Source organism: Euphorbia lathyris, chromosome 2, assembly GCF_963576675.1.
Source record: "Euphorbia lathyris chromosome 2, ddEupLath1.1, whole genome shotgun sequence".
NCBI lineage: Eukaryota > Viridiplantae > Streptophyta > Magnoliopsida > Malpighiales > Euphorbiaceae > Euphorbia > Euphorbia lathyris.
In genome coordinates, this window is record NC_088911.1 from 32,912,181 (window position 1) to 32,935,272 (window position 23,092).

At 33.7% G+C, this 23,092-nt stretch overlaps 2 protein-coding genes and 1 pseudogene across 7 annotated transcripts; 2 read left to right on the forward strand and 1 right to left on the reverse strand.

The window, feature by feature from the left end:
• The first annotated feature begins 1,333 nt into the window (after positions 1-1,333).
• Positions 1,334-6,558, forward strand: LOC136217681 (uncharacterized). The gene is made up of 9 exons (XM_066004304.1): positions 1,334-1,639; positions 1,721-1,851; positions 1,945-2,030; positions 2,142-2,236; positions 4,044-4,140; positions 4,846-4,960; positions 5,397-5,551; positions 5,910-6,035; positions 6,167-6,558. The coding sequence occupies exons 1-9, from the start codon at positions 1,404-1,406 to the stop codon at positions 6,365-6,367; spliced, it is 1,242 nt and encodes a 413-aa protein (XP_065860376.1). The 5' UTR covers positions 1,334-1,403; the 3' UTR covers positions 6,368-6,558.
• An 8-nt stretch (positions 6,559-6,566) lies between these two features.
• Positions 6,567-7,662, reverse strand: LOC136216814 (endoglucanase 25-like; annotated as a pseudogene).
• Positions 7,663-12,735: 5,073 nt separating this feature from the next.
• On the forward strand, positions 12,736-20,924 carry LOC136217682 (uncharacterized). 6 transcript variants are annotated; one of them, XM_066004306.1, is made up of 14 exons: positions 12,736-13,047; positions 13,654-13,791; positions 14,238-14,319; positions 14,527-14,603; positions 15,141-15,247; positions 16,192-16,312; positions 17,017-17,133; positions 17,222-17,313; positions 17,674-17,740; positions 17,857-17,935; positions 18,029-18,120; positions 18,755-18,898; positions 19,034-19,187; positions 20,359-20,924. In XM_066004306.1, exons 1-13 carry the CDS (start codon positions 12,862-12,864, stop codon positions 19,172-19,174), a joined length of 1,443 nt encoding a protein of 480 aa, XP_065860378.1. In that variant the 5' UTR covers positions 12,736-12,861; the 3' UTR covers positions 19,175-19,187; positions 20,359-20,924. The 6 variants fall into 6 exon arrangements, with proteins under 6 accessions (XP_065860378.1, XP_065860379.1, XP_065860377.1 ...); XM_066004307.1 differs by having other exon boundaries at positions 20,455-20,923; XM_066004305.1 differs by lacking the exon at positions 20,359-20,924 and having other exon boundaries at positions 19,034-19,476.
• The last annotated feature ends 2,168 nt before the right edge of the window (positions 20,925-23,092 follow it).

Genomic DNA, 23,092 nt, shown 5'->3' on the forward strand with positions numbered 1-23,092 from the left:
TCTAGAAAAAGTTACACAATTCCATGTAAAAGTTAAACAATTCATGTAAAAGTTGAACAAATTTACCTGAGAAGCCGACGAACAACGAACTTAAGATAGAGTACAACCGAATTCATATAACAAAGAGCACATTGATACTGATATAGTTGCATAAAGAATAAATAGAGAAAATTTGATTATAAAGAAGAAAGATTATCAAATAGAAAAACACAATGTATCCTAAAATGAAATTCAGAATATTCAAAACCATAGAATTACCTAAAATCAGCCTTCAATTTCCCATAGTTTAATGAATCCCAAAATTCGATTAGGCCGAAATTGAATGGAATTCAAAAGATATAAATAACAAAATTAATTGGAAATGAAGAGAAGTGATGAGAAAAGAACAAAAAAATAAAAATAAATAATAATAATGAGGAAACATAAATCAAACGAAAATTAAAGGCTTACCTAAAGTATTTCCAGTTTCTTCATCTTCATCTCCATTTCTGTTTTTTCTCTTCTTATAATTTTTCCGTTCCAATTTTTTTTTGTTCATTGTTGTTTCTCTTCCTGTTTGTTCGACTTCTCATGAAATCGTGTGAGATGTTAAAATCTGAATTGTCATTAGCAAAGGGAGTTGGTTTATGGAGAGTGTTTAGCGGAGAAGTTGATTTATGGTGGGTGAGGAAAATAACATTTGAAATTAGAGAGAGTGAGAGTGATAGAAAGACATGTCAGCCAAAACATTATTATTAAGATGACATGTGACAAATCAGACTACAGATTTAGAGTATAGTATAGGATAGTATAGATTAGAGAATTATGGAAGAAAAAAAATGGTGCGAAAGCATAACCTTAGAAGAAGAAGAAGGAAGACAAGTTTCCGTTTTTAGCTTTATATCTATATTTTCTTGTTAGTTTGAAGTCTATATTCCTTCTTGAACTTCTTTTCCGTCAGATCTACACTTGTGAGCTATACTTCTTTCTTTTATTCTTTTTTCGGTCTTAGCAAGAGCGAAAAATGTTTATCTTGTCAGTATATCTATAGATCTGCGTGGATGCACAAACAGAAAGTATTCAGATCCGAACGTCCGGAAAAGCCTAAATGATGAAGTATGAATTACAATAGTTTTTCAACGGGATTCGACTTACGAGAAGAATATGTTTTCTATGTTTGTTGTATTTGTATCTTTTCTGGTTTTATTGCTCTTTATAGTGTATGTATTGCTCTTTGTAGTCTAGTTCTTCCCTTTATGGGTCTTTGCCCAGTGACGAATACAGAACTGCTTGGCTGGGGGCCAATTTAACATCAAGCCAATTTAACATCAAGCCGAGCCGCCCAAATACGGATGACTTGAGGCAGTCCAAAGCTGGGCACCTTAAGTCTGGGGGTTCTAATTCAGCACCCCCAACCTTAAACAATGGAGATAGGGGAGCCGGAAACCACCCCTACTCAGGGTGGTTCTGGCGGCCGGATGGAGAGGAAGCTATCCTCAGTTGCAAAGACCTTTGCTCCCTCGCCCATTCAAGAACTATCCCACTTAGCTCAGAGATGCAATGCCATCAACCTCGCCGAGGGATTCCCGGATTTCCCTGCTCCGTCGTACCTGAAAGCCGCTGCTATTTCCGCCATCAGTTCCGACTTCAACCAGTACAGGTTGCTACCCATACCATACAATCATTTAACCCGACTTGTTTTCTTTTTAGAACTAATGGGGCTTAATTATCGTAATTCAAGGCATGTGCAAGGAATTTGTGATCACTTGGCTAGAATTATGAAGGAAATGCATAATTTGGCAATTGACCCGCACACTGACATTGCCATTTGTTGTGGCCAGACTGAGGCATTTGCAGCCACTGTGTTTGCCGGTAAATTTCATTTCGTAATTAAGTTTGCTGTTGTTATTTACTTCTTTTGTTTGCTTCAGTTGTGAGTTTATTTTACTTCTTCGCTTTCCACAGTGATAGACGCCGGCGATGAAGTTTTGCTTTTTGACCCTTCATTCGAAACATATGAGGCGAGCATTAGATTGGCTGGAGGAATCCCTGTAAGTTTTTCTTTGTCACTGTATTTTGATTCTGAATTGAGCTGAAGGTTTATAGTAATTATTGTCAATGGTAAGAATTTTGAAGTTCTTAAATAACGGGATTTGCTTCAGGTGCATGTGGCACTTGATCCTCCCGACTGGACTTTGAATTCAGAAAAATTCTTGGGGTCTTTTACTGGAAGAACAAAAGCTGTAGTATTAAACAGGTTAGAGAGTTCAGTACTTAAAAGTGAAGGGACTAAGGATTCTATGTATGATGATTTAGCATTTCTTGTGAAAATCATACTAGTTGTTGTGTGGAATTAACAAAGATAAATTAACAAGTAATCGAAAAACACAGATTTACGTGTTAGGTTTACATAATAGAGTATTTATAATACCCAATCTAACCTAATCCAACTTGGAACCCACAACCTAATCCGACTAGGAATCCATGAACCCACGATTCCGAATCCACGTAGAAACCAAAACACAATACTATTCCGAATAGGAAACAATGAAAACAATGCACCCATGTCATTGCTAGATGAACAGATCTCTCCCTTTGCCTCAGAGTTGCCGCCACATGGCAACTAATAATCTCTGACATTTAGCAAGCCCAAACAGTGTTGAAACTTGCTATGTGGAACATGCTTGGTAAACATGTCAGCAGGGTTGTTAGCGGTGTTTATCTTCTTCACCTTGACACTCTTCTCACTTCTAAGAAAATGATACCTCACATCTATATGCTTGGTCCTCTCATGATGAACCTGATCCTTGGCTAAACAGATTGCACTCAAGCTGTTACAATACACTGTAGCCTGATCATGATGTAGACCAAGATCACTAACCAGTCCTTTAAGCCAAATCCCCTCCTTAGGAGCTTCAGTTAGTGCCATATACTCTGCTTCTGTAGTAGACAAAGTCACTGTAGGCTGCAAAGTAGCTTTCCAACTGACAACTGAACCGCTAAGAGTGAAAACATAACCAGTCATAGATCTTCTACAGTCAACATCTCCAGCATAATCAGAATCTGAAAAACCTGTCACCAAACACTCTGTATCACCTCCATAAATGAGACCAACGTCAGATGTACCTTTTAGGTACCGAAAAATCAATACTCCTTCTCTTTAGCAGACTTAGGTGCAAAGGCAATAGACAGATGTGCACTTGCAGCACTAGGAGTATCTATGGGTTTTGCAGTAGACATGCCAAATCTTGACAAGATCTTCTGAATATAGCCATTCTATGACAGAAGAGTCGGGGGTCAGGGGGGCGATGTGCCCCCTGGCCTGGGGTCTGGGGGCGGAGTCGCCCCCGGCCCGACGGTATATCTTGTTTCCTATTCGGAATAGTATTGTGTTTCGGTTTTTACTTGGATTCGGAATCGTGGGGACATCGTGGGTTCATGGGTCCTAGTCGGATTAGGTCGTGGGTTCCAAGTCGGATTAGGTTAGATTGGGTATTATAAATACTCCATTATGTAAACCTAATTTGTAATTTGTTTTTCGCCTCCTAATAATACTATTCTCCTTCTGCCCGTGGACTAGCCAACACAACGTTGGTGAACCACGTAAATCTGTGTTTTTCGATTACTTGTTAATTTATCTTCGTTAATTCCGCACAACACTGGTATTTTTAATTGCCGGGAGAGTAGATTGGAGGTTCATTTGTTTTACAAAATATATGCAGCAGGAGTAATTCTTCTTATTGTTCTTAGAATGAATTGCCTCAATTTTTGGCAGTCAAACTAGTCTTTTATGCAACCTTATACTTGGTAGTTGAAGTTGACTACCACGAAGCGACTAAGAACCAAAAAGATAAGTATTATAAGCAGTATACATATTACATTTTTATAGTTTATAGCGCTAGGAACTGGCCTGAAAGAATAAAGTTAATCTGTAAAAATAATGCACAACTTTTTATTGGCTCTTCAAAGGCAAATCTTTAGGATCTCTTTCAAGTATCATTTTATTTAAGAAGCGGCTTTAGACATTACAGGTTTATTGTTTTACTGACATAATGTGGCAACAGTCCTCAGAATCCAACTGGAAAAGTGTTTACTTCGGATGAGCTTGAGACCATTGCAAGAGCTTGCTGCATAAGGGATTGTCTTGCTATAACGGATGAGGTATGATCTTCCTTTTGCTTACACTTGTGAAATTAGCATGATTAGGTAACATGTTGCTTCAGTAAATGGGGTTACTAATCTGAAATCTCATGCTTCTTTACTATTTGAATAAGAAGTTCCAATCTGAGTGAGCTCTGTCTCTTACTGTAACAGCTCTCCTAGATGGTTAATAAGTCTAATAAAAGAAACATGGAAAGGCTTTTAATCTTAAGTGCTGCATTATTGCCCTCTTTCCCATAAAATTAGATAAAAGCAAAAAAAAAAAAAAAGGGCTGTTAGATTTATGTAATCGGTTAGGATTTCCATTTTGAGATTTTGAAATTTGTAATACTGAATACTGATACCAAACTTGTTTTTGTGGATGCAATTATGTTCATATAAGATCGGGTAATTAACTTGGTTGAGCATGACACTTGATATGTTTGTGCAATTCTTGATGCTGCAGCAAGAATTCTGAATTAGTAATTTTGATGTGTTAGACACTATCAAGGCCCTCACAGATATAGCTGAGAGTTAGCTGAAACTTATCTTCTATCAATTAGAATTTGAAATAGCTCGTTTTGCTTATATAATTTTACGATCATGAGATTTTAGTTCTTCCTCTCATGTTTTGCCTGATGCTGCGGCTCTTAATGAATTTTTCATGATATCAAACACGAGTCACTTATATATCTGATATATGAAGGATTTCGGTTTCCTATGCAGGTCTATGAACACATTACATATGACAATATAAGGCATATATCCCTTGCCTCCTTTCCTGGAATGCAAGAAAGGACTATCATCACTTCTTCCTTGTCCAAAACTTTTAGTGTTACAGGTTACAGCTTAGATCCTCACATATGAGTTGTTCTCAGTTGGTCCATGCTTAAAAATTCTCTGTTCTCATAGTCATATGCCTTGTAACGTTGTTGTAATAATTTGTTGTCCTTGGAAACTGAAGCTTCTTACATATCCCATTCCAACTTCCAAGAATTTGATTCTTACTTCATATTTCACATGATAAATATAATTTGTAGTGAAGATACATAAACTTATATTGCATTTGCATCTAAATTTCAAATTGTTCAATCATAAAGAGTTTATAAAAGATTTTTTGAACCTTTTGTACAGCAAATGATAAATTTGTATCCTATTCTACAAATTGTATTCCATTTGCTTTTTTTTAGCGGACCCTTTAAATCCTTCCCAAGGGATTTCAACTATTGATTACTGTTATAGGGTTGTATTCTTACTTTTGTTGTGTTATCTATTAGGATGGAGGGTTGGATGGGCAATTGCTCCTGCTTTCTTTGCTTCAGCAATTAAAAATATTCATGTTAAAATCACAGATTGTGCTCCAGCTCCTTTCCAGGAAGCAGCCTTGACTGCTTTAAGAAGCCCACCAGAATACTTTGAGTCATTGAGAAGAGTAGGTCTTCGAAAGCTGTAATTTCTGCTTGCTTTTGTGAGATATTAGACTCATGGTGATTTTTTGATACATTAATTGTTATATTGTAAATTGTTCTAGAGCCAGTGGAATAAATGTCTAGATCATCCATATTGATCCTGAGAAATTTAGTTGTTAGGTCATAGGTTTAAATTCCACAGGGATGACGTGGATGGAGAGCTTACGAACTGGGGGGAAGGGCCCTCTTTAATTTGTATTTTAGGCAGCCCTGATCTAGATGGACCAAGAAAGAAAACATAGATAAAAAAAGAATTCTGGCTTTTTTATTCTGCTATTCATTGTAATTCATCGCTGATGTCATTTTTCTGTTGTTCTTTAGGACTATGAATCAAAAAGAGATTACATGGTGAAGTTTCTTGCGGAGATTGGTTTTCAGATTCGATTTAAGCCTCAAGGTTCATTCTTCTTGTTTGCAGAGCTTCCTGAAAATTCACCGCTTTCTGATGTAAGTGCATCTTAGAATCAAGAGTTTGCAGTTGCTTTTGAAGATTTCTTTTCAAATTTTTGTTTGGTTTCATGTGATCAAATGTCTGCTATGGTTCTGGCTTATGCTAAATTTTCGTTGTAATGGGTCAGGTGGAATATGTTAAGAAATTAATAGAAGAAGCAGGGGTAGTTGCTGTACCAGGCCGTGGATTTTTTCGCTCCAGTGCATCTGCAGTAGAATCGTCTCATGGAAATTTTGAATACCATAAGAGGTATATCAGATTTGCTTTCTGCAAAAGCAATGCTACACTGGCTGCTGCTGCACAAAAACTTAAGAAGCTACAGGGCTGATGTGGCATTGTTAACTTGGTAAGGAAGGATCAAGATGTTACATTGATCCAAAATGGAACTTATAATTGAACTATTATGAAAATTGGTTTAGTAAAACAATGTCCCTAATTATGTAAGTAAAGATGATTGGCAACACATATCATATTGCTTTGAATCTGTCACATTTCCATTTAAGAAATGAGTTTTTAGCATCATAATTTCATGGTGTCCAAGGTGCCGGAGGCGGTGGTTCACGTGTGTGCATTGGGGGAATTGTACAAAATATGGTATTCTTGTCAATTATCGAGGTCCTTTCACCGGACAAAGCCACAAGTGCAGCAACAAGACCTGCATTTCCTGCATGGTTGCTTCTGTGTAATTATAGTTCAGTCGATTGTCCTGGAATGCATCAGGATTATCAGGACGTCCAACCATAGCTCCGACAGTAGTGTTTGGATTTGGCCTTTCACTCTCTCTCCATTTCAATCCTTCTTTACAGCCATACTTGACCTTGTTGTTCGGAATTGATGCGCCTCTATGGTGCACATGCTGGGGGAATTGATTGCCAAAGCCTACAATGTAGCTCATATTTTCTGGATTTTTCCCTAGGATGTAATCAATTTGACTCCTAGCGAAATTGAGCAAATCTTCGTTCCTGTAAAATGTATCTCCACATTGCCATCCTGGTATCAGGTTGCCTTCAAGATAATTGCTGTATAGGGTAGCCATGAAAGCTGCATTACCTATGTATTGAAGTGGCCGTCGTGGATTTAGTTGAATCAGTCCACCTGCAGTTCGTTTAAAGCTTGCAAAATTCGGCAGAGTAACATCGTGTTAGAATATGTCGTGAAGTTCCAAATTGTATCAGGCTTCTCAGTCGAGTCATCCTTGAGATCATGGATTTTGAGATTCTTTTCTCTCCCCCTAGTGTGGGACCTACTACATTTTTTCGGGTCCTTTGATTGAGGAATGGATTTCTCGTGACTAGTGTCTTCAGACAGTTGTCTGTCCATGTTTTCAGAAAATGTCTCGATTTATCTGGACTGAAAATCTAGAGGTCGCAGGGGTCGCAGAGTGGGTTCCATGCTCACCACACCAAATATTGGGTCTGGTCCAACTGTCGAGTTGATTTCCTTATCTGCTTGTTGACCTGCGTTGGAGTGAGCCCCTCGATACACTTCAATACCAAAGGTACTAACCAATCAGAGTAAAGACAGTAGAATTTTACATAATGAAAAAGAGAGAAAACATATATTACTGATTTATAAGTTTATATGGATGTAAAATTACCATTCCATTGCGTAGGTTGCTACCATATTGGGTCTTGTAAGCTTCTACTTTATCAGCGCATTTTTTAGAATGGAATGAGCTTTAGAAAGTGAATATGAGCATTTGTGCTTGATTCGCCTCCTGAATTTTTAAAGTGTTCCGATAGCCTTTTTAATTTTCATAAAATGTTCAGTTAGTCCATTGAACTTGCGTAAAATGTAATCAATTGATTACTCAGTTGCAAAAAAGTAAGTTAAATGCGGAAAATGTATTGCATGCGTCTTAAAAAAAGTAAAACGACCAAAATCGGGATTATACGGTTTTAATATTAGTGAAGACAAGTTTTATAGTTGAACAAATAATAACTTCATTTTTAATCTATTTTTGAATTACGTAATAACATGCTAAGATGTGTGGAATGCATCTTCCGCATTTAATTTACTTTTTTGCAACCGAGTGATTAATTGATTACATTTTATGCAAGTTCAAGGGCTAACTGGACATTTTATGGAAGTTGAGGGAGCTATAAGAACACTTTGAAAGTTCATGGGGCCAATCAAACTTTTTGGACAAGTTCAGGGGGCAAATGATGTATTAAGCCTTAAAAAAATTAAACACTAAGGGAGCGTTTGGTTTAAACTTTGGAATCGGAATTGAAATTGGAATGTTAGAGAATCAGAATCCGAATGATTATTTATTTCTTTTGTTTGGTTTAATCCGGTATCAAAATCCAATTATTTTTAGACGTGTTTGGTTCAAATTTTAAAATCAGAATTAAAACGGGACCAAATCAACATTTATTAGATAAAAATAATATATTTAATAGGTAAATAAAATAAAAAATCATTAACCATAAACTATTTTTTTGGTATAAAAACTAATATATTACATTATTATATGAATAAATAAACATAGAATTGTTTGAAAAGAATCATATAGGCTATATAAAAAAATATTTGTATAAGTGATACTCTCTCTGTTTTATATTACATGTCGTTTTAGGGAGTTGCATAGAAATTAAGGAGATTAGAGAAAAGACATTGTTGCCCCTTATTTATTGATTTCACTATTTATTTATTCTATAATAAGTCAATTATTTTAATTAATTTTCATAAACACACGTTTTATAGCAGGAAAAAAGATGACTTAACGTGTACTACAACAACAACGAAGCCTTAGTCCCAAAATGATTCGGGGTCGGCTAACATGAACCATATATGAAACAGAGGTAGTAGTATATGTGTATGTAGATAGTTTATCTTTTTCAAAGATAAATATATGTGGTTATTTTTATTGGATAAAACGTGAGTTTAGTTATTGGATAAAAACGTGAGTTTAATTATTATTTTTAATATTTATTATTATGATTAAATTTGAAAAAGAAATGATAATCATATTTGATTGATGAGAGTGAAAGATGGAATAGTTGATTCTCATAAATGGAGGAATACGATCCCCATTCTTACATCTATACTATATATAATAACGGAAGCAGAAAGAAATGAGGAGAATACCTTTTTGATTAGTTGACAACGTACTAAAAAATCAAAATTAAAAAGATTTAATTAATTAAAAATAATATATTTATATTTATAATATATTAAACAATTACTAGCCCATCAATTAAAATACAGTAAAACCTCTATAAATTAATAAAGTTGGGACCGTGAAATTTTATTAATTTATAGAGGTTATTAATTTATCGAGTATAAAATCAGTGATTTGGCCCAAGTCGGGACCAGAAGAAATTATTAATTTAAAGAGGTTATTAATTTATCGAGTATTAATTTATGAAGGTTTGACTGTATAATAAAAGAAAGTAAGAGTTACAGGAAGATGAAAAAACACAAAACAAAGGAAATCCAAAAGTCATAAATAAACTTCTATATAAAGCATGATAGATAGTATTCCACCATTATATCCATTGACCATGATAGATAATATTATATTTCTGAAGGTAATTATTCGATTTTTTTTCATATGTTGTAGTTATTTTGTTCTCAATTGTGTTGTTGTTTTATTTTTTATTAAACAATAGTTGTTATAGTTTCATCTTTTAAATCCATTTCTGCTGTTACTCAGGTTCTATACTTCTCGCTTGCTACCTTATCCATGTTTTCCTTTTTATTTATCTTTTTTTTTCAAACTGATATCTCCAATTGAAGAAATTCAATAGAAATAGAAGATGCATGGACAACTAAAATCGGGAAACACAAAAGTGTCAAAAATTACAAGAAATTCTTATGTTTCTCAAGGTAATTATACAATTTTTTTCATATGTTGTAGTTATTTTTCTTCTCAATTGTATTATTGTTTTATTTTTATTAAATAATAGTGTTATAGTTTCATCTTTCTGGGATGAAATTCCATTTCTATCGTTACCCAGGTTCTTTACCTCTCGCTACCTTATCCATGTTTTTTTTATTTGTCTTTTTTTTTCAAAATGACTAAAATAAAGATTTTGTATATTTGCATTCTTTTTTAGCATATGTTGCTAGGTGTTATCGTTTCGATTGTTAACTCTAACTAAAATTTAGATTTTCGGCTTTATGTGAACTCAATTTTTAGCTTTAATTTAAGTTAGATTAATTTTTCTAATTCAGAACCTGTTGAAATCCACTCAATTGTTTAGTTTGAGTTTATCTAACTGATATGGATTGTATTTTTTTTATTTTTATGAATTTTGGTACAAATAGATATAAAGTTTCACACAATAGTTGTTCACTGAAGTTGGAGACATATTGAATAAAATATTAAAAATGTATTGAAATATTATACTTACAATGAAGTTTATTTCAATTATAAATTATGTTATATTATTATTATCAATAAGTTATTTTTTTCCAGTTCTCTAGACAAAGAGATTGTAAGCGTCAAATACACTTGATAAGATATTTATTCTTGAAGAATTTGGATTATGCTAGATACGAATTCAAAATGAAGGTAAGTAAAAATAAAATTTGATGCTCAAAATCCTAAAAAAAATACATTAATTATGAGATATTAAGATAATTGCTTTTACAACAATAGCTTATATAGTTTAAATTTTTTTTGTTCATTTTTTGAATTCCAATGATCATTTTATTGAATTTCTTTTTATTGAAATTTCCTTTTAATTAATTCTTTTGTTTTCTTCCGTTTTTTAACTATTATATTGTGGTTTATACAAAATTGTTAGTATTTCAAGTATTTTTAATAGATAAAAATGAAACATGATTATAGGACAAGTTGTTGGAAAATATTAATTAAAAATATTATTATTTGAATCTCTTCAAATTCTCAAATGTTGAGCATAATGATTCTAATTAATAGAATTAATTTCACATATTAATTATAAAATATTTTTTTTTTGTAGTGAGTGGTTACAATTGCGATTTAATTCTATTTAACTAAAATTAATTTATGGATACTTCATTAAGAAAAAATAAAAATTTTAATTAATGGACAAAAAATATTTTCACTCTCCTCTTTATATGCTTATATCTTGACATTCTCTCTTATTTTTGAAAAAAAAAATGAGAGAAAGATAGTTCTCTCCTAATTATCTTTTTTGTCCATTCATTTTTGTTTTATATTCTTTTGTTTGTTTTTCTTGCTTACGAAATTCAAGAATATATAATTATTAGAAAATATTAATGAAGTCAATTAAGTGATATCTGCGAGCGTAACTGATATTCTATACAGTGAAAGAATGAAGAACAAATTAATTGAATGTCTTGATGAGATATTACAAGATGAAAATATGAGAAATCATCACCTGAAGCTGATTCAATTGGATATATTGGGTTACTGTATCAGAATGAATAATTGAATTCGAATACTTGGTGATCATGAAATTCCATCAAGCAAAATGATTATCATCAAGATGAATTTCTGACTAATTCTTATGAATTTTATTTTTTTATATGTAACATATTGAATCGATAAAGTTTCTTCATATGCAACATTAGAAAAGTATTGATTGTAATAGTTTATAACATAATATATTGATGTTGCTTCCATTTTAACATAAATTATAATTCTTCTGTATCGTAGATATACGATTTAATTTTAATTGTAGTTTAATTCAACTTTTGTTTAATATAGATTGTAATTCTTTTATATCGTAAATATAATATTTAATTTTAATTAAAGTTAATTCAATTTTTGGTTTTTCATTATATTCTAATATATTTCTTAATTAATCTCCTATTTTATTATTATTGTTTCACAGAATTTCAGTTATATAAAAATATAAAAATGTATTGAAATTACTAAAAAGTACAAATCATTGAATTTTGTAAAATAAATAAATCATTCAACTTTAATTAAAATTCTATAAAAAAATTAATCAATTAATTTCAAAATTAATTTAATTTAATTTGAATTATCAATAAAAAATATTAATTTCAAATATACATAATATAAATTTTTTTCATATCATGATATAAAATTACTTAAAAGTAAATATGTCAATTTATTCATTTATCTAAATTATATAAAAGTTTCATATTCCGTACATCGCACAGGTTTTCGACTAGTTAAAATTATAAAACTAAGGATTGACAAATGAAATTAACCATTATCATTTCCATTCCTTGGGAAGAAAACGAAAACCCGGCACGCCTTAGGTAGTCATTCCATTCCTTCTCTTCTATTTATTTACTTTCTCGGGATATCGATCGGCGGTAAAGATCTCAATCTAACCTCGTTTGGAGAGTAATTGCTTGTTAATGCAGTAAGCAGTTCGCCGGCTTTTCTACTTTGAACTGGTAAAGTGGGGTTGGACGTGCCCGCGAAACCATATGATAATGTAGAGTAGGCTAGGCTTGGAGATGAACATCTTAAGTTTTTTATTCATTTTATAAATATGAAATTTACTGCTCTTCTGTACTTCACTTCTGGTAAGTTTGTGTAACCAAACACCAAGTGTATTGTGTCGAAAATTCGAAAACAAATAAATTATTTATATATTTTTATGCCAATATTTGTCATTTAATTTTATCTAAAATGTGAAATTGAAGGATGGATGAAACTGGATACCAAATTTCATTTTTAAAAAATTGCCAACAAGGCCAATTTGAACTTTTACCCGTCAAATGTCAATTTTTTTTCTTTTATTTTTTATTTTTTCTGAAATGAAATGTCAATCTTTTGATGAGCGATAATAGCAAAGACAGTGCTACTACAATAGTTGCTGACTTGAAACTGAACACGAAGGAGAGAAACGAAATCATCAGTGACAGTTACGAGGGGGAAGGAAAACGATGTCTGCTCATTTCACCCTGACAGAAGATGAAGTACACCGCCCCTTTCTCCACCGGAGTATTCCACCTTCTAATGGATTGGAAGAAGAAATAGCACCTTCCTTATCATCCAACTTACCAGAAGCACCGCCGCCACGTAATCAACGACTTAAATCCCTAGACGTCTTCCGTGGACTCACCGTAGCGGTATGCAACTATAATCTCAATTCCATGAGTGATATAAGATAAATTTGATGAGCTGGTGACAACTTTTCTAGTTTTTTTTTTTTTTTTTTTTGGTTTTTCAGTTGAATCAAAGGTGCTTTGTATGAATTTTATGCTTATTTCTTTAGTTCTCAATGGCAATTATATGGCATAGAGTTTAGGTATGCATACAGATTAGGGAAACTAGTAGACCTGATAGGATAGTTTTGGCAAGTCAAACAGGCAATATTTATGTGTTGAGCAGATAAGCCGAAGGTACACATTTAACTCGAATTTTCACATTCCTTTGCTGGAAATACTAGAGTTATTGATCTGTTAAGTCACTTACAAGTTACAAGCAGAGTTTCTGTTTTTATTATTCAAAGATTGGCTCAATTAGGATCAGCAGTAGTGGCCTAGCGATAAGCACTCCTAACCTGTGATCTTGTTTCTTGTGTTCGACTCACCTAGATGCAAGAACAGTGTACTGCTTAATAGAATGAAAGCACCTAGATGCCTATGAACTCATAACTTGAACCTGTTATTTTTTTATTTTTTTTTTGGAAAAAATTTATTTAGTCTGATTGATTTATTAGATTTTTCTTACAGCTCATGATTTTAGTTGATGATGCTGGAGGAGCTTTTCCTTCTATTAACCATTCTCCCTGGTTTGGTGTGACACTAGCAGATTTTGTGATGCCATTTTTCCTCTTTGGTGTTGGCATTTCTATTGCTTTGGTTTTTAAGGTATGGAAATTTCATAAGTGTCGCATGAGCTTAACTCACATATCATGGTTACAATGTCAATGCTTATGTAATTTATTTTTCTCATTTCTATTGAAAATTTCATTCTTGGTCACTTGTTGTGAGAATGGCATTTCTGTGTGGAATTATGTAGGAGCCCTGAGTAGCTTCACTTTTACATGCACTGATGTGACACAGATTTCAGTTGTTGACAATGAAATTAAATTGTAATGTTGTCTCCTAAACCACCCAATCACACACACACACAGCTATAGTCCTGGCTTTGCCATTCTTTAGGTCCATTTAGTAGTGAAAGGTGATGCTTTTAAAAAATCAAATAGCGATACATGTTTCATGTGCTGGATAGGAGCTGTATACATATGCATAATTTTCGAATTCTTTGAACCAAGGCAACTGATTATTCAGTCATTATATGTCTTACTATGCAGAAAGTATCTAGCAAATCAATGGCAACTCAAAAAGTAATACTAAGGACAATCAAACTATTCCTTTTGGGTGTATTTTTGCAAGGTAGGTTCATATCTGCTTGATGGAATCACGATTCATAATTTAGTCCAACCAAAGTAAAGTTTCCGACTTATAGTCTTTGCCTCCTTTTTTTTTGTTTTCAAAAAGGATTTTCTAGTGTTTGAAATTTTGGTTCCAGATTATTGTCTTTTGCTGATTGACACTGTGTTTATAAAGCTTTCCTACATATGTTTTCTTGGCATTTAACAGGTGGGTATTTCCATGGGCGTCACAGTTTGACATATGGAGTTGATGTGAGAAAGATACGATGGATGGGTGTATTACAGGTGCTTCCTTGAAGAATCTTATTAATTTGATGTTATATTGGTGCATTTTGTTCTTGTGTGGCTGGTAATAATTTTTTTGGTCATATTCTCTTGAACCTGTTAGTTTATGTCTCAACTGTTGATATCTTGAATAGTAAATGCTTTATGCATCTCTTATGTACCTTTATATGCAACTGCATAACTGTGCTATGATTTATATCTTGCATGTTTTAAGCAGGTCTGAATTTGTTGTTTATATACACTTGCAGTTGAAGAGGCTATTGGAATGATAAAGTCCAATACTCCACTGGGTTCTATTTACCAAATTGATGAGTTTGAAGTAATAAACTAGTGGCTAAAACATGATTTGTGTAGAACTCCATCGCATGGATATTTATTGCGTTCTGCATTAGAAACCTTGTGCAATGTGATTTTTAAGTCCTAAGATTTGTTTAATTTGATATGGTTTCTTTTTTTTCTTACAAATCTTGAAGTGAACTATCATAGCATATGTGCTCTTCTATGTTTTTCAAGTTAATGCTTTTTTGTTATTTGTAGCGAATATCAATTGGATACCTGTTTGCTTCAATGTCAGAGATTTTTCTTGTTGACCATATAATGATAGACAGACCTTTGGCTTTTGTGAAGAAATACTATGCTCAGTGGTTAGTTCTGTTTCTTGGAATCGTACTATCTTGTAAACTTCTGATATTCGTGTGAACATTGACTGTGTTGCACTATGAGGTGCAAACTTTGCCGAGGCTTTGTATATACTGTTTTTGGAATCAAATGCCAAGTAATTTATTTAGTTCTAAGTGAATCTCTATTGTAAAATTTATGTTTGTCATACTATATAATAATTCATATTGGGAGAGAGAGGGGGAGGCGGGTGCCATGAGGAGAAATATACTTTTAGAGTTTATATAAGGCATTAAACTTGAAATGATACTATATTATTTATTCTTTAAAAATAATAATTTGTAAACCTTCAATATACTTACTAAAGTGACTCTAGAAGCACAAAATGAATTCCTAGAACTGGACTAATTACCTGAACCCACCTGGCTCATCTTGATTCCCATCTCTATATGTAGAATTTGCAGAGTATTCAATGAATTTAGTAGAAAAATGGAATCAGTAGAAAACACTCCATGCAACTCAGAAGATTAAGTTTCATATCATTAGTGGTTGGCCGCCTAGGTTATTGTTTCCATTTCTTGTATAATCTTATTGCTTTAGAATTGGGGTATTACAAGAAAGCCCATAAGAAATTTATTTAGGCCATTTCATATTTAAACCATGTTACAGATAATAATAAAAGATATTCTTGGGTCTTAACTATTAGCTTAAGCTTAGTTCAATTGGTTCCTTGACATGCTATGTTTTTGCGGCAACAACTTGATTTGTTTTGTTTCCCAACTTTTTTCTGTATTGATATATTCAATTCCTTTAACATTTGTAGCAAAAAAAAAAAAAAAAAAAAAAAAAAACAGAAGATGAATCTTTTTGTTTTATTCATCAGTGAGTATCTTATCACTAATTATCACTTGTCCAATATAATGGAGTTCAGCATTTTGAAATTGAATTTTTCTTCTTCTTTATTTTGCAGGGTGATTTCTTTTACATTGTGCTCCTTGTACATATGCCTGTTATATTTCCTTTTTGTTCCAAATTGGGAATTTGAAGCTCCAAACATTAACCAGTACGGTTATGAATCTCGCACTCTAACTGTGAGTTGAATCATGCAGTATTTGAAATTAATGAAAAAATTCTACAACTGCCAATCCACAATGTTCATAATGAAAAAAGTTGTACCGTCAATGAAGACTATGACATGACTATTTTTCTTGCCTCTGATTTGAGCTATCTGTTCGCCTTCAAATGTACTTTACTATCTTGACGTTGTTATTTATTGGCTATTGAGTGGATATATGGTTCTTAAACACTTACCAGAAAAGTTCTCTGCTGAGTAGCATAATTGCTTCCAAATTAAGAGTGAGAGTTGGTCTGTTTTCTCCATGAATCAGTGCATTATGTGCTTCATGTATTACTTCAGTTCTCTTATCATGTTTTTCCAAGGAATTTCTTCTTCGTCTTCTTCTTCAGATAAATCTCTGTTTATCTTTTGTTGGCTGCTATTTGCAATTTATTTTAAATGCTGCTTTGCTTGTAAAATTATGAATATAAACTAAAATGCTAGATTCAGCAATTAATCAGAAAAAATCTGTTTCAGAAAGAACTCATCTTTTTCAAAGATAATAAAAATAAAGTTCTTGAAAAGGAACTTAATGATATGAGAAGAATTTGATTGTTAGATATGCAGTCATGGCTAATTAGGGCTGGTTTTCCCAAGGCATCATATCATGGTGATCTCTCTGTGGACTTCCACACTCTATTTTGTGAAACTAATTTATGCGTATGTGAATGTCGCTAGGTAAATTGTGGAGTGAGGGGAAGTCTTGAACCTCCTTGTAATGCTGTTGGGCTGATTGATCGATTCTTTCTCGGTGAACATCATCTATATCAGCGTCCTGTATACAGAAGAACTGAGGTGATTTCCTGAGTTACGGTTTAGCAGTTGCTTTTCTTTTCTATTTCTCCTCCACCTTCGAAAGGATCTTGACTTATTTCTCTCACAGCAATGTAGTGTCCACTCTCCTGACTATGGACCTCTTCCACCAAATGCACCTGCATGGTGCCTTGCTCCATTTGATCCTGAGGGTATCTTAAGGTCAGCATTTCCTCGTTTTTTCTTCATTATTGCGTACTTGGCATTAGCTACTAACTTTTAACTGTAAGAGGGAACCGTATATGAAATTTATGGATGAGGTATGTAACTGTTATTACACGTTCTCATAATGCAAAAGAATATGTTGATAAAATAAAAGACATGCGAATTGAGTATGCCTGATGGACACTTAGAAAATGTCCGCAAATCTTTGCATAATATTAATTCCTCAAGCAGTACATGTCTAATCTAATTTTCTTAACTGATCACATTCATTTGAATGTGTTTATATTTATATATATTTATTTTGTATTCGATTTAAATATTAACTGCTAAAATTGTTGATGGAATGGAAATTTTCAGTTCCTTGTCGGCTGCTGTCACATGTTTTTTGGGTTTGCAATTTGGGCATATTCTTGTTTATTGTCAGGTATAGTGCTTCTCAGAGTAACAAGTTCTACAAACTAATTAGACATGCTCATAGTTCTGTATGATGCAGCAACTTATATATCTTATTGATTAATATGCTATACTTATTTCTTGTAGGACAACATCAGGAGAGTTTTTTTGTGGCTGGTTTCTTCTTTCTCTTTGTTGATTGCTGGATATATTTTAAATCTGCTTGGTAATTAAATATTTGACATCTATTCGACATTGGAAATTTCCTTTTTAGATCCACTTTGTTTCCTCTGAACACGTAATGTTCTGAATATTACAGGAATTCCTTTTTCTAAACCACTCTATACATTGAGCTATATGTGCATCACTGCAGGAGCATCGGGGTTGCTTTTAACCATTATCTTTTATATTGTAAGTTTATTGTTCTACTGCTCATACATTGACAACCATATGCATGTACATGTTATGTTATTTGTGAAGGAGGACATTACTTAGCTTACTAAATTTCTTCTTCGTAAACGAATACAAAGTGATGTTAAATATTGAGGGATAATATTGATTTGCCAAGGAGGTCTTTGAAGAGGTACAGTGATCATATATATCTGATTTAGTGACTTTTTTCTAAATAACAGCAATGATTACTTTCTACTATACCTATACCCTAGAAGGGACAAAATTATATTATTTGGAAGTTTGACATCTTGGGTGTACAATATTTTTGTCCAAAACCAGTTCATACTATATGCATATTCATATATGCATGTCCGTGTTGTGTACATAGAATGGGACAAACATTGGATACAATGGATATAGGACTTATAATTCAAAGGACACATACATCAAAACGTATCAATAATTGGGATATTTTGTGAATTGCCATACGGAAACCATGTGGCCCCAGCGAGTCTTGGGTTTCTGATTTTCTTGGTAGATTGAGAATATTATTCTCATTTCATAAGTAACTGTTTGGGAAAGATTAGGAGACAAATTGTGGATGTATACAGTTGTGAACAATGCATCTTTTAATTCAACCACCCTGGTGCAGGTTGATGTCAAGCAATATAGAAGGCCTATGGTGATATTTGAATGGATGGGAATGAATGCTCTCATTATTTATGCATTGGCAGCTTGTGACCTTTTCCCAGCAGCTCTACAAGGTTTCTATTGGCGTTCACCTGAAAATAACTTGGTAAGCCGTCCACTAAGCTCCTAGTAGCTAGCTTTTCCCTCCCCCAACCTTTTAATAGTATGTACTTTGAGAAAATATGGATTACTTGTGCTTGATGCTATTTAAAGACTGACTGGACCAAATATGGTGTTTCAGGTTGACGGCACAGAATTTCTGTTTCAGAACATACTGCATTCAGAGAATTATGGAACCCTAGCTTTTGTTATTACAAATATCTTATTTTGGGGCGTTGTTGCAGGTTTCCTACACATGAAAGGCATATACGTGAGACTGTAAGGGTCGCGTGCAGGTACTGATCTTCGCTATAAATGATACAAGCTTGTTGTTTCTTATGTTAGTTTTACACGTATGCCTCCTGTAAATGATAGGGCATTGTAATTTACTCGAAACTTTGTTGTAGTCGCTAGAATAATTTTATGAATTCAAACGAAGAGCAATGGTTCTAGTATATTTAAGCCTTCAAACGGTGAATGGTAATGGAGTTATGACAAGTGATAAACAAAGCTTAAGCTTTGTGTTTGACTTTGCCTGTGGCAACTAGACAAACCAGTGAGTGAGGAGGCCTTCAATTTCTGTTTGAGATCTTATTGCAATGAATTGAGGAACTCAAATTATGGTTGGATTATTTTGCCCATATGATTAAGGAGTTCGGTCCTTTGTTAGTTCGAACCATGACGGCGTCTAATAGTATCGAGATGGAGATTGGAAGTAAGCATATGATTTCTAACCATTGGTTAATCATAAAGTTAGTCGTGAATATAAACTTAAGGTGTATTACAACGACACTTGATAAAAGCCACAAAGTTTGATCGGAACTGCAACCACAAAGTTTGATCGGAACTGCAACCACGGTTACCACTACTGTATCCAAGTTGTGTACTTTCAGTAGAGCCTATAGGCTGAATTGAACATAAAGAATCTTTAGAAAGAAAATATATAAAAAAAAGTATTAAAAAAACACAGAAGAATAGAGCTAGTAAGAGTAGGTGTGAATTCACAAGCATAAAGTTATTGGCATAAATCTTCCATTCCATGCGGAAAAGAGAGATTATGCTGCTAGTATACTCAACCTCTTCAAGATAAAAAAGAACACTCCAAAGATACACTTTTTATCCAAAACTCAATCATTTATCATTAATCATTTAAACCAATGGAGAATATACAGACAAAAAACAAAAAAAAGGAAAAAGAAAAAAGAAGGGTGTAATTAGGTATCCAATGTTCAAAAATCTCGTATTTGCCAAGGGATCAAGTGGATCAATCAGTATAAAGTAACGATTATTTACTGATAACAATGGCTATTTAGATGAATGTTACTGGCTTAGTCCACTGTATAGGGTATATTGAGTTTTCTTCCAATCAAAGATATATCTAACTTGTTGTTTAGGCAAAGGAATTTAGCAAAAAAGTTTCTAACATTTTATGAGTGAATTTATGAGTTCGAGTTTGAACCCAACCAGGGGCTTACAAGTTAAAAAGGAAAGCTATCCTATTTGCTTTCGGCCATAGCAACTTTACCACCAGCTTCAGGATTTATATTCCACATTGTGCTGCAGAGCGAAGAAAGAAACAGAGAAAATGGCTACTGAGAAAACCTATGGTAGTGCTGAAATCTCATATTCACAAAACGAAGAAAGCAACCAACACCATTCCGCAGAATTGTCGATGACTACACCTCGCTTTGGTAAAGCACTTGCTCATAGGGCTCTCTACGGTTCGAGCAGCCGTGGTTCGGGAAGCAGAAAAGTTAGAAGTAATGATGGAAGAAGAACATTGCCTAGTAGCAGATTAAGCAAGGTTTCATTGGCAGATGATGCCCAGAAAAGTAATTAGTTGAATATATATTTCTCATATCTTCTCTTTATTCTGACATTGTGTAATCAACTATGTAATTTCTTGTAATATAGTCAACTATGTAGACTTGGTAAGAAGGCTCAATGTCTACAACTATGACAACTGAATAGATTAAACAACAATTATGGCAGTGAAAATAGTTTATGGAGCCTTTCTTTTTCCCATGTATTTCAAGAAGGCTGTCAAACATATTTAAGGGGATAAGTTAACATAATATAATACTATCACATATCTTTATAGTAATGACCCACCCCAAATTGGATGATGTTGGGATAGAAGGCTTGAGCAAAGAGCAGTCCTAAAAGATAACGATGGAGGTATGAATGAAATGTTGCGGAAACAACCAGCAATTTAGCTAAAACATAAAACGAATAGAAAGAAGTCAAAATAGAAGTAACATCAATGTGTAGTTGAGCAGGTTTGGTACAAACGCTCAACTTGCTTTATAACCAGTGGAACAGATAAAAAAAAAAAAGGGCGGCTCGGTCGCACTACGCGTCCCCGCTGAGCGAGGGTCCGGGGAGGGGTCCCACCACAAGGGTGTACTGGGGGCAAGCTTTCCCCTGCCAATTTATTTGGTAAGAGGCCGCTTCTAAGACTCGAACCCGTGACCTCTTGGTCACACGACAACAACTTGCTTTATAACCAGTGAAACAGATCCTTAGACAAAAATGGTTAATAGACCTGAAGATTACGTCGAGATATCTTATCTCACATAAAAAAGAAGTCAACATCAATGTGTTTACTTTGTTGATGCAAATTGGATTTAGAATAAGATATATAACAGATAGATTGTGACAGAGAAGACAGGATGATCGGGTACAAAGAAGACCAATAAAATTTGAAGAAAACCAATCTTATGAAGTAAAATATGAAGCCATCCAATTTTGGATGCTCAATTTGCAAGTGCCCTGTATTCCTGCCTCTATAGAGGACCGTGCCACAAACTTTTGCTTTTTAGAGGTTCAGAAAACCAGATTTTTAACAAGGTAAATATCTATTATCAAGACTGCATGTCCAATCAGCGTCAGTAAAACCATGAAGCATAAGAAGAGGTGAACCCCTCTGGAAAAACAAACCAAATATCAGAAAAGGGGCTTAACACCCTGACAGTGAACATCTATGGAAGCATGCATGAACTGAGCCAAACTTATTAAGGGCAAAAGAAAAACCAGAGACAAATACTGTAGACTACCAAACACAGTCCTATTTTAAATAGAATCAGGAAAAGGATCATAGGATGATGGGAAACTATTCTATGAGGATTTTTTGGTAATGGAAAAACATATTGTGCTTCAGAGGGGGGACTGATGTGTAACATGTTCGGGGCGAGCTGCAATTGATTTTAATGACCCAAAAGTTTTGAGGTCCATTTGAAGTGTAGTGTGCGAAATTGATTTGGAAGATTGATAAGCAGGAGGTTGAGGTGTGATATCAGGTGCATGGGAAGTAATGGTGAGGTCCGATGAAGAATTATTTTGTGGGAGGTTAGGTTCATTAGAAGGATAATTGCAACTTTCAGAGTTTGAGTGCACAAGGTATTTGAACACAAGGTTCCCATGTGGAAAATCATAAGGGTAGCACAAATAACCAAACACACGTACAAAATCATAATTGGAACGTTCACCAAATAATTTTTGATATGGTAAACAATTGTATCAAAGGTATAAGTCCATAATTGAGGAACATGGGTGAGATTGGAGTTCTTATATTAAGCACCAGGAGAACCCCCAATTCACATTTGGACACGTGTATTGTAACCCCACGTAATAATTAAAATAGTGGGGCCTCTTATAATATATGTGGGTCGATATTACATGTGTCGAAATATGTATGGAAGGTCCTCCGAGTGACATGGAAAACCAGGTGCTTCTAATAATTTGCCGTGAGATTGATAAGGTAGACAAGTATAAGTCCAGAATTCCATAGCTATTGTAGCTTTTGTCATTAAGGTTAAGCCATGTTTAATTTGGTGAATTTGCCCTCGCCTAATTGATTTTTTTTTAACAGGTTTAGTAAATTGTTTCACAAAAAGGTACGAAATTGAATAAAGGTATCATGCACATCAGACTTATTTTTCAGAAAATACATCCAACTATACTCAATGTAATGATCTAAGCAGATATAATAACGAAAACCATCAGTAGAGACAATGGGTGCAGGACCCCAAACATCAGCACAAACAATTTCCAATGGAAGAGTAAAAGCATGTTTAGAGGAAACAAAAAGTAACTTGTGACTTTTACTTGAACAACAAGCCGAACACAAGGAATGTTTAGAATTAGAAATTGTAATTTTATTTGAAAGAATCAGTCTTTTAACAATAGAAATGAGGCATGT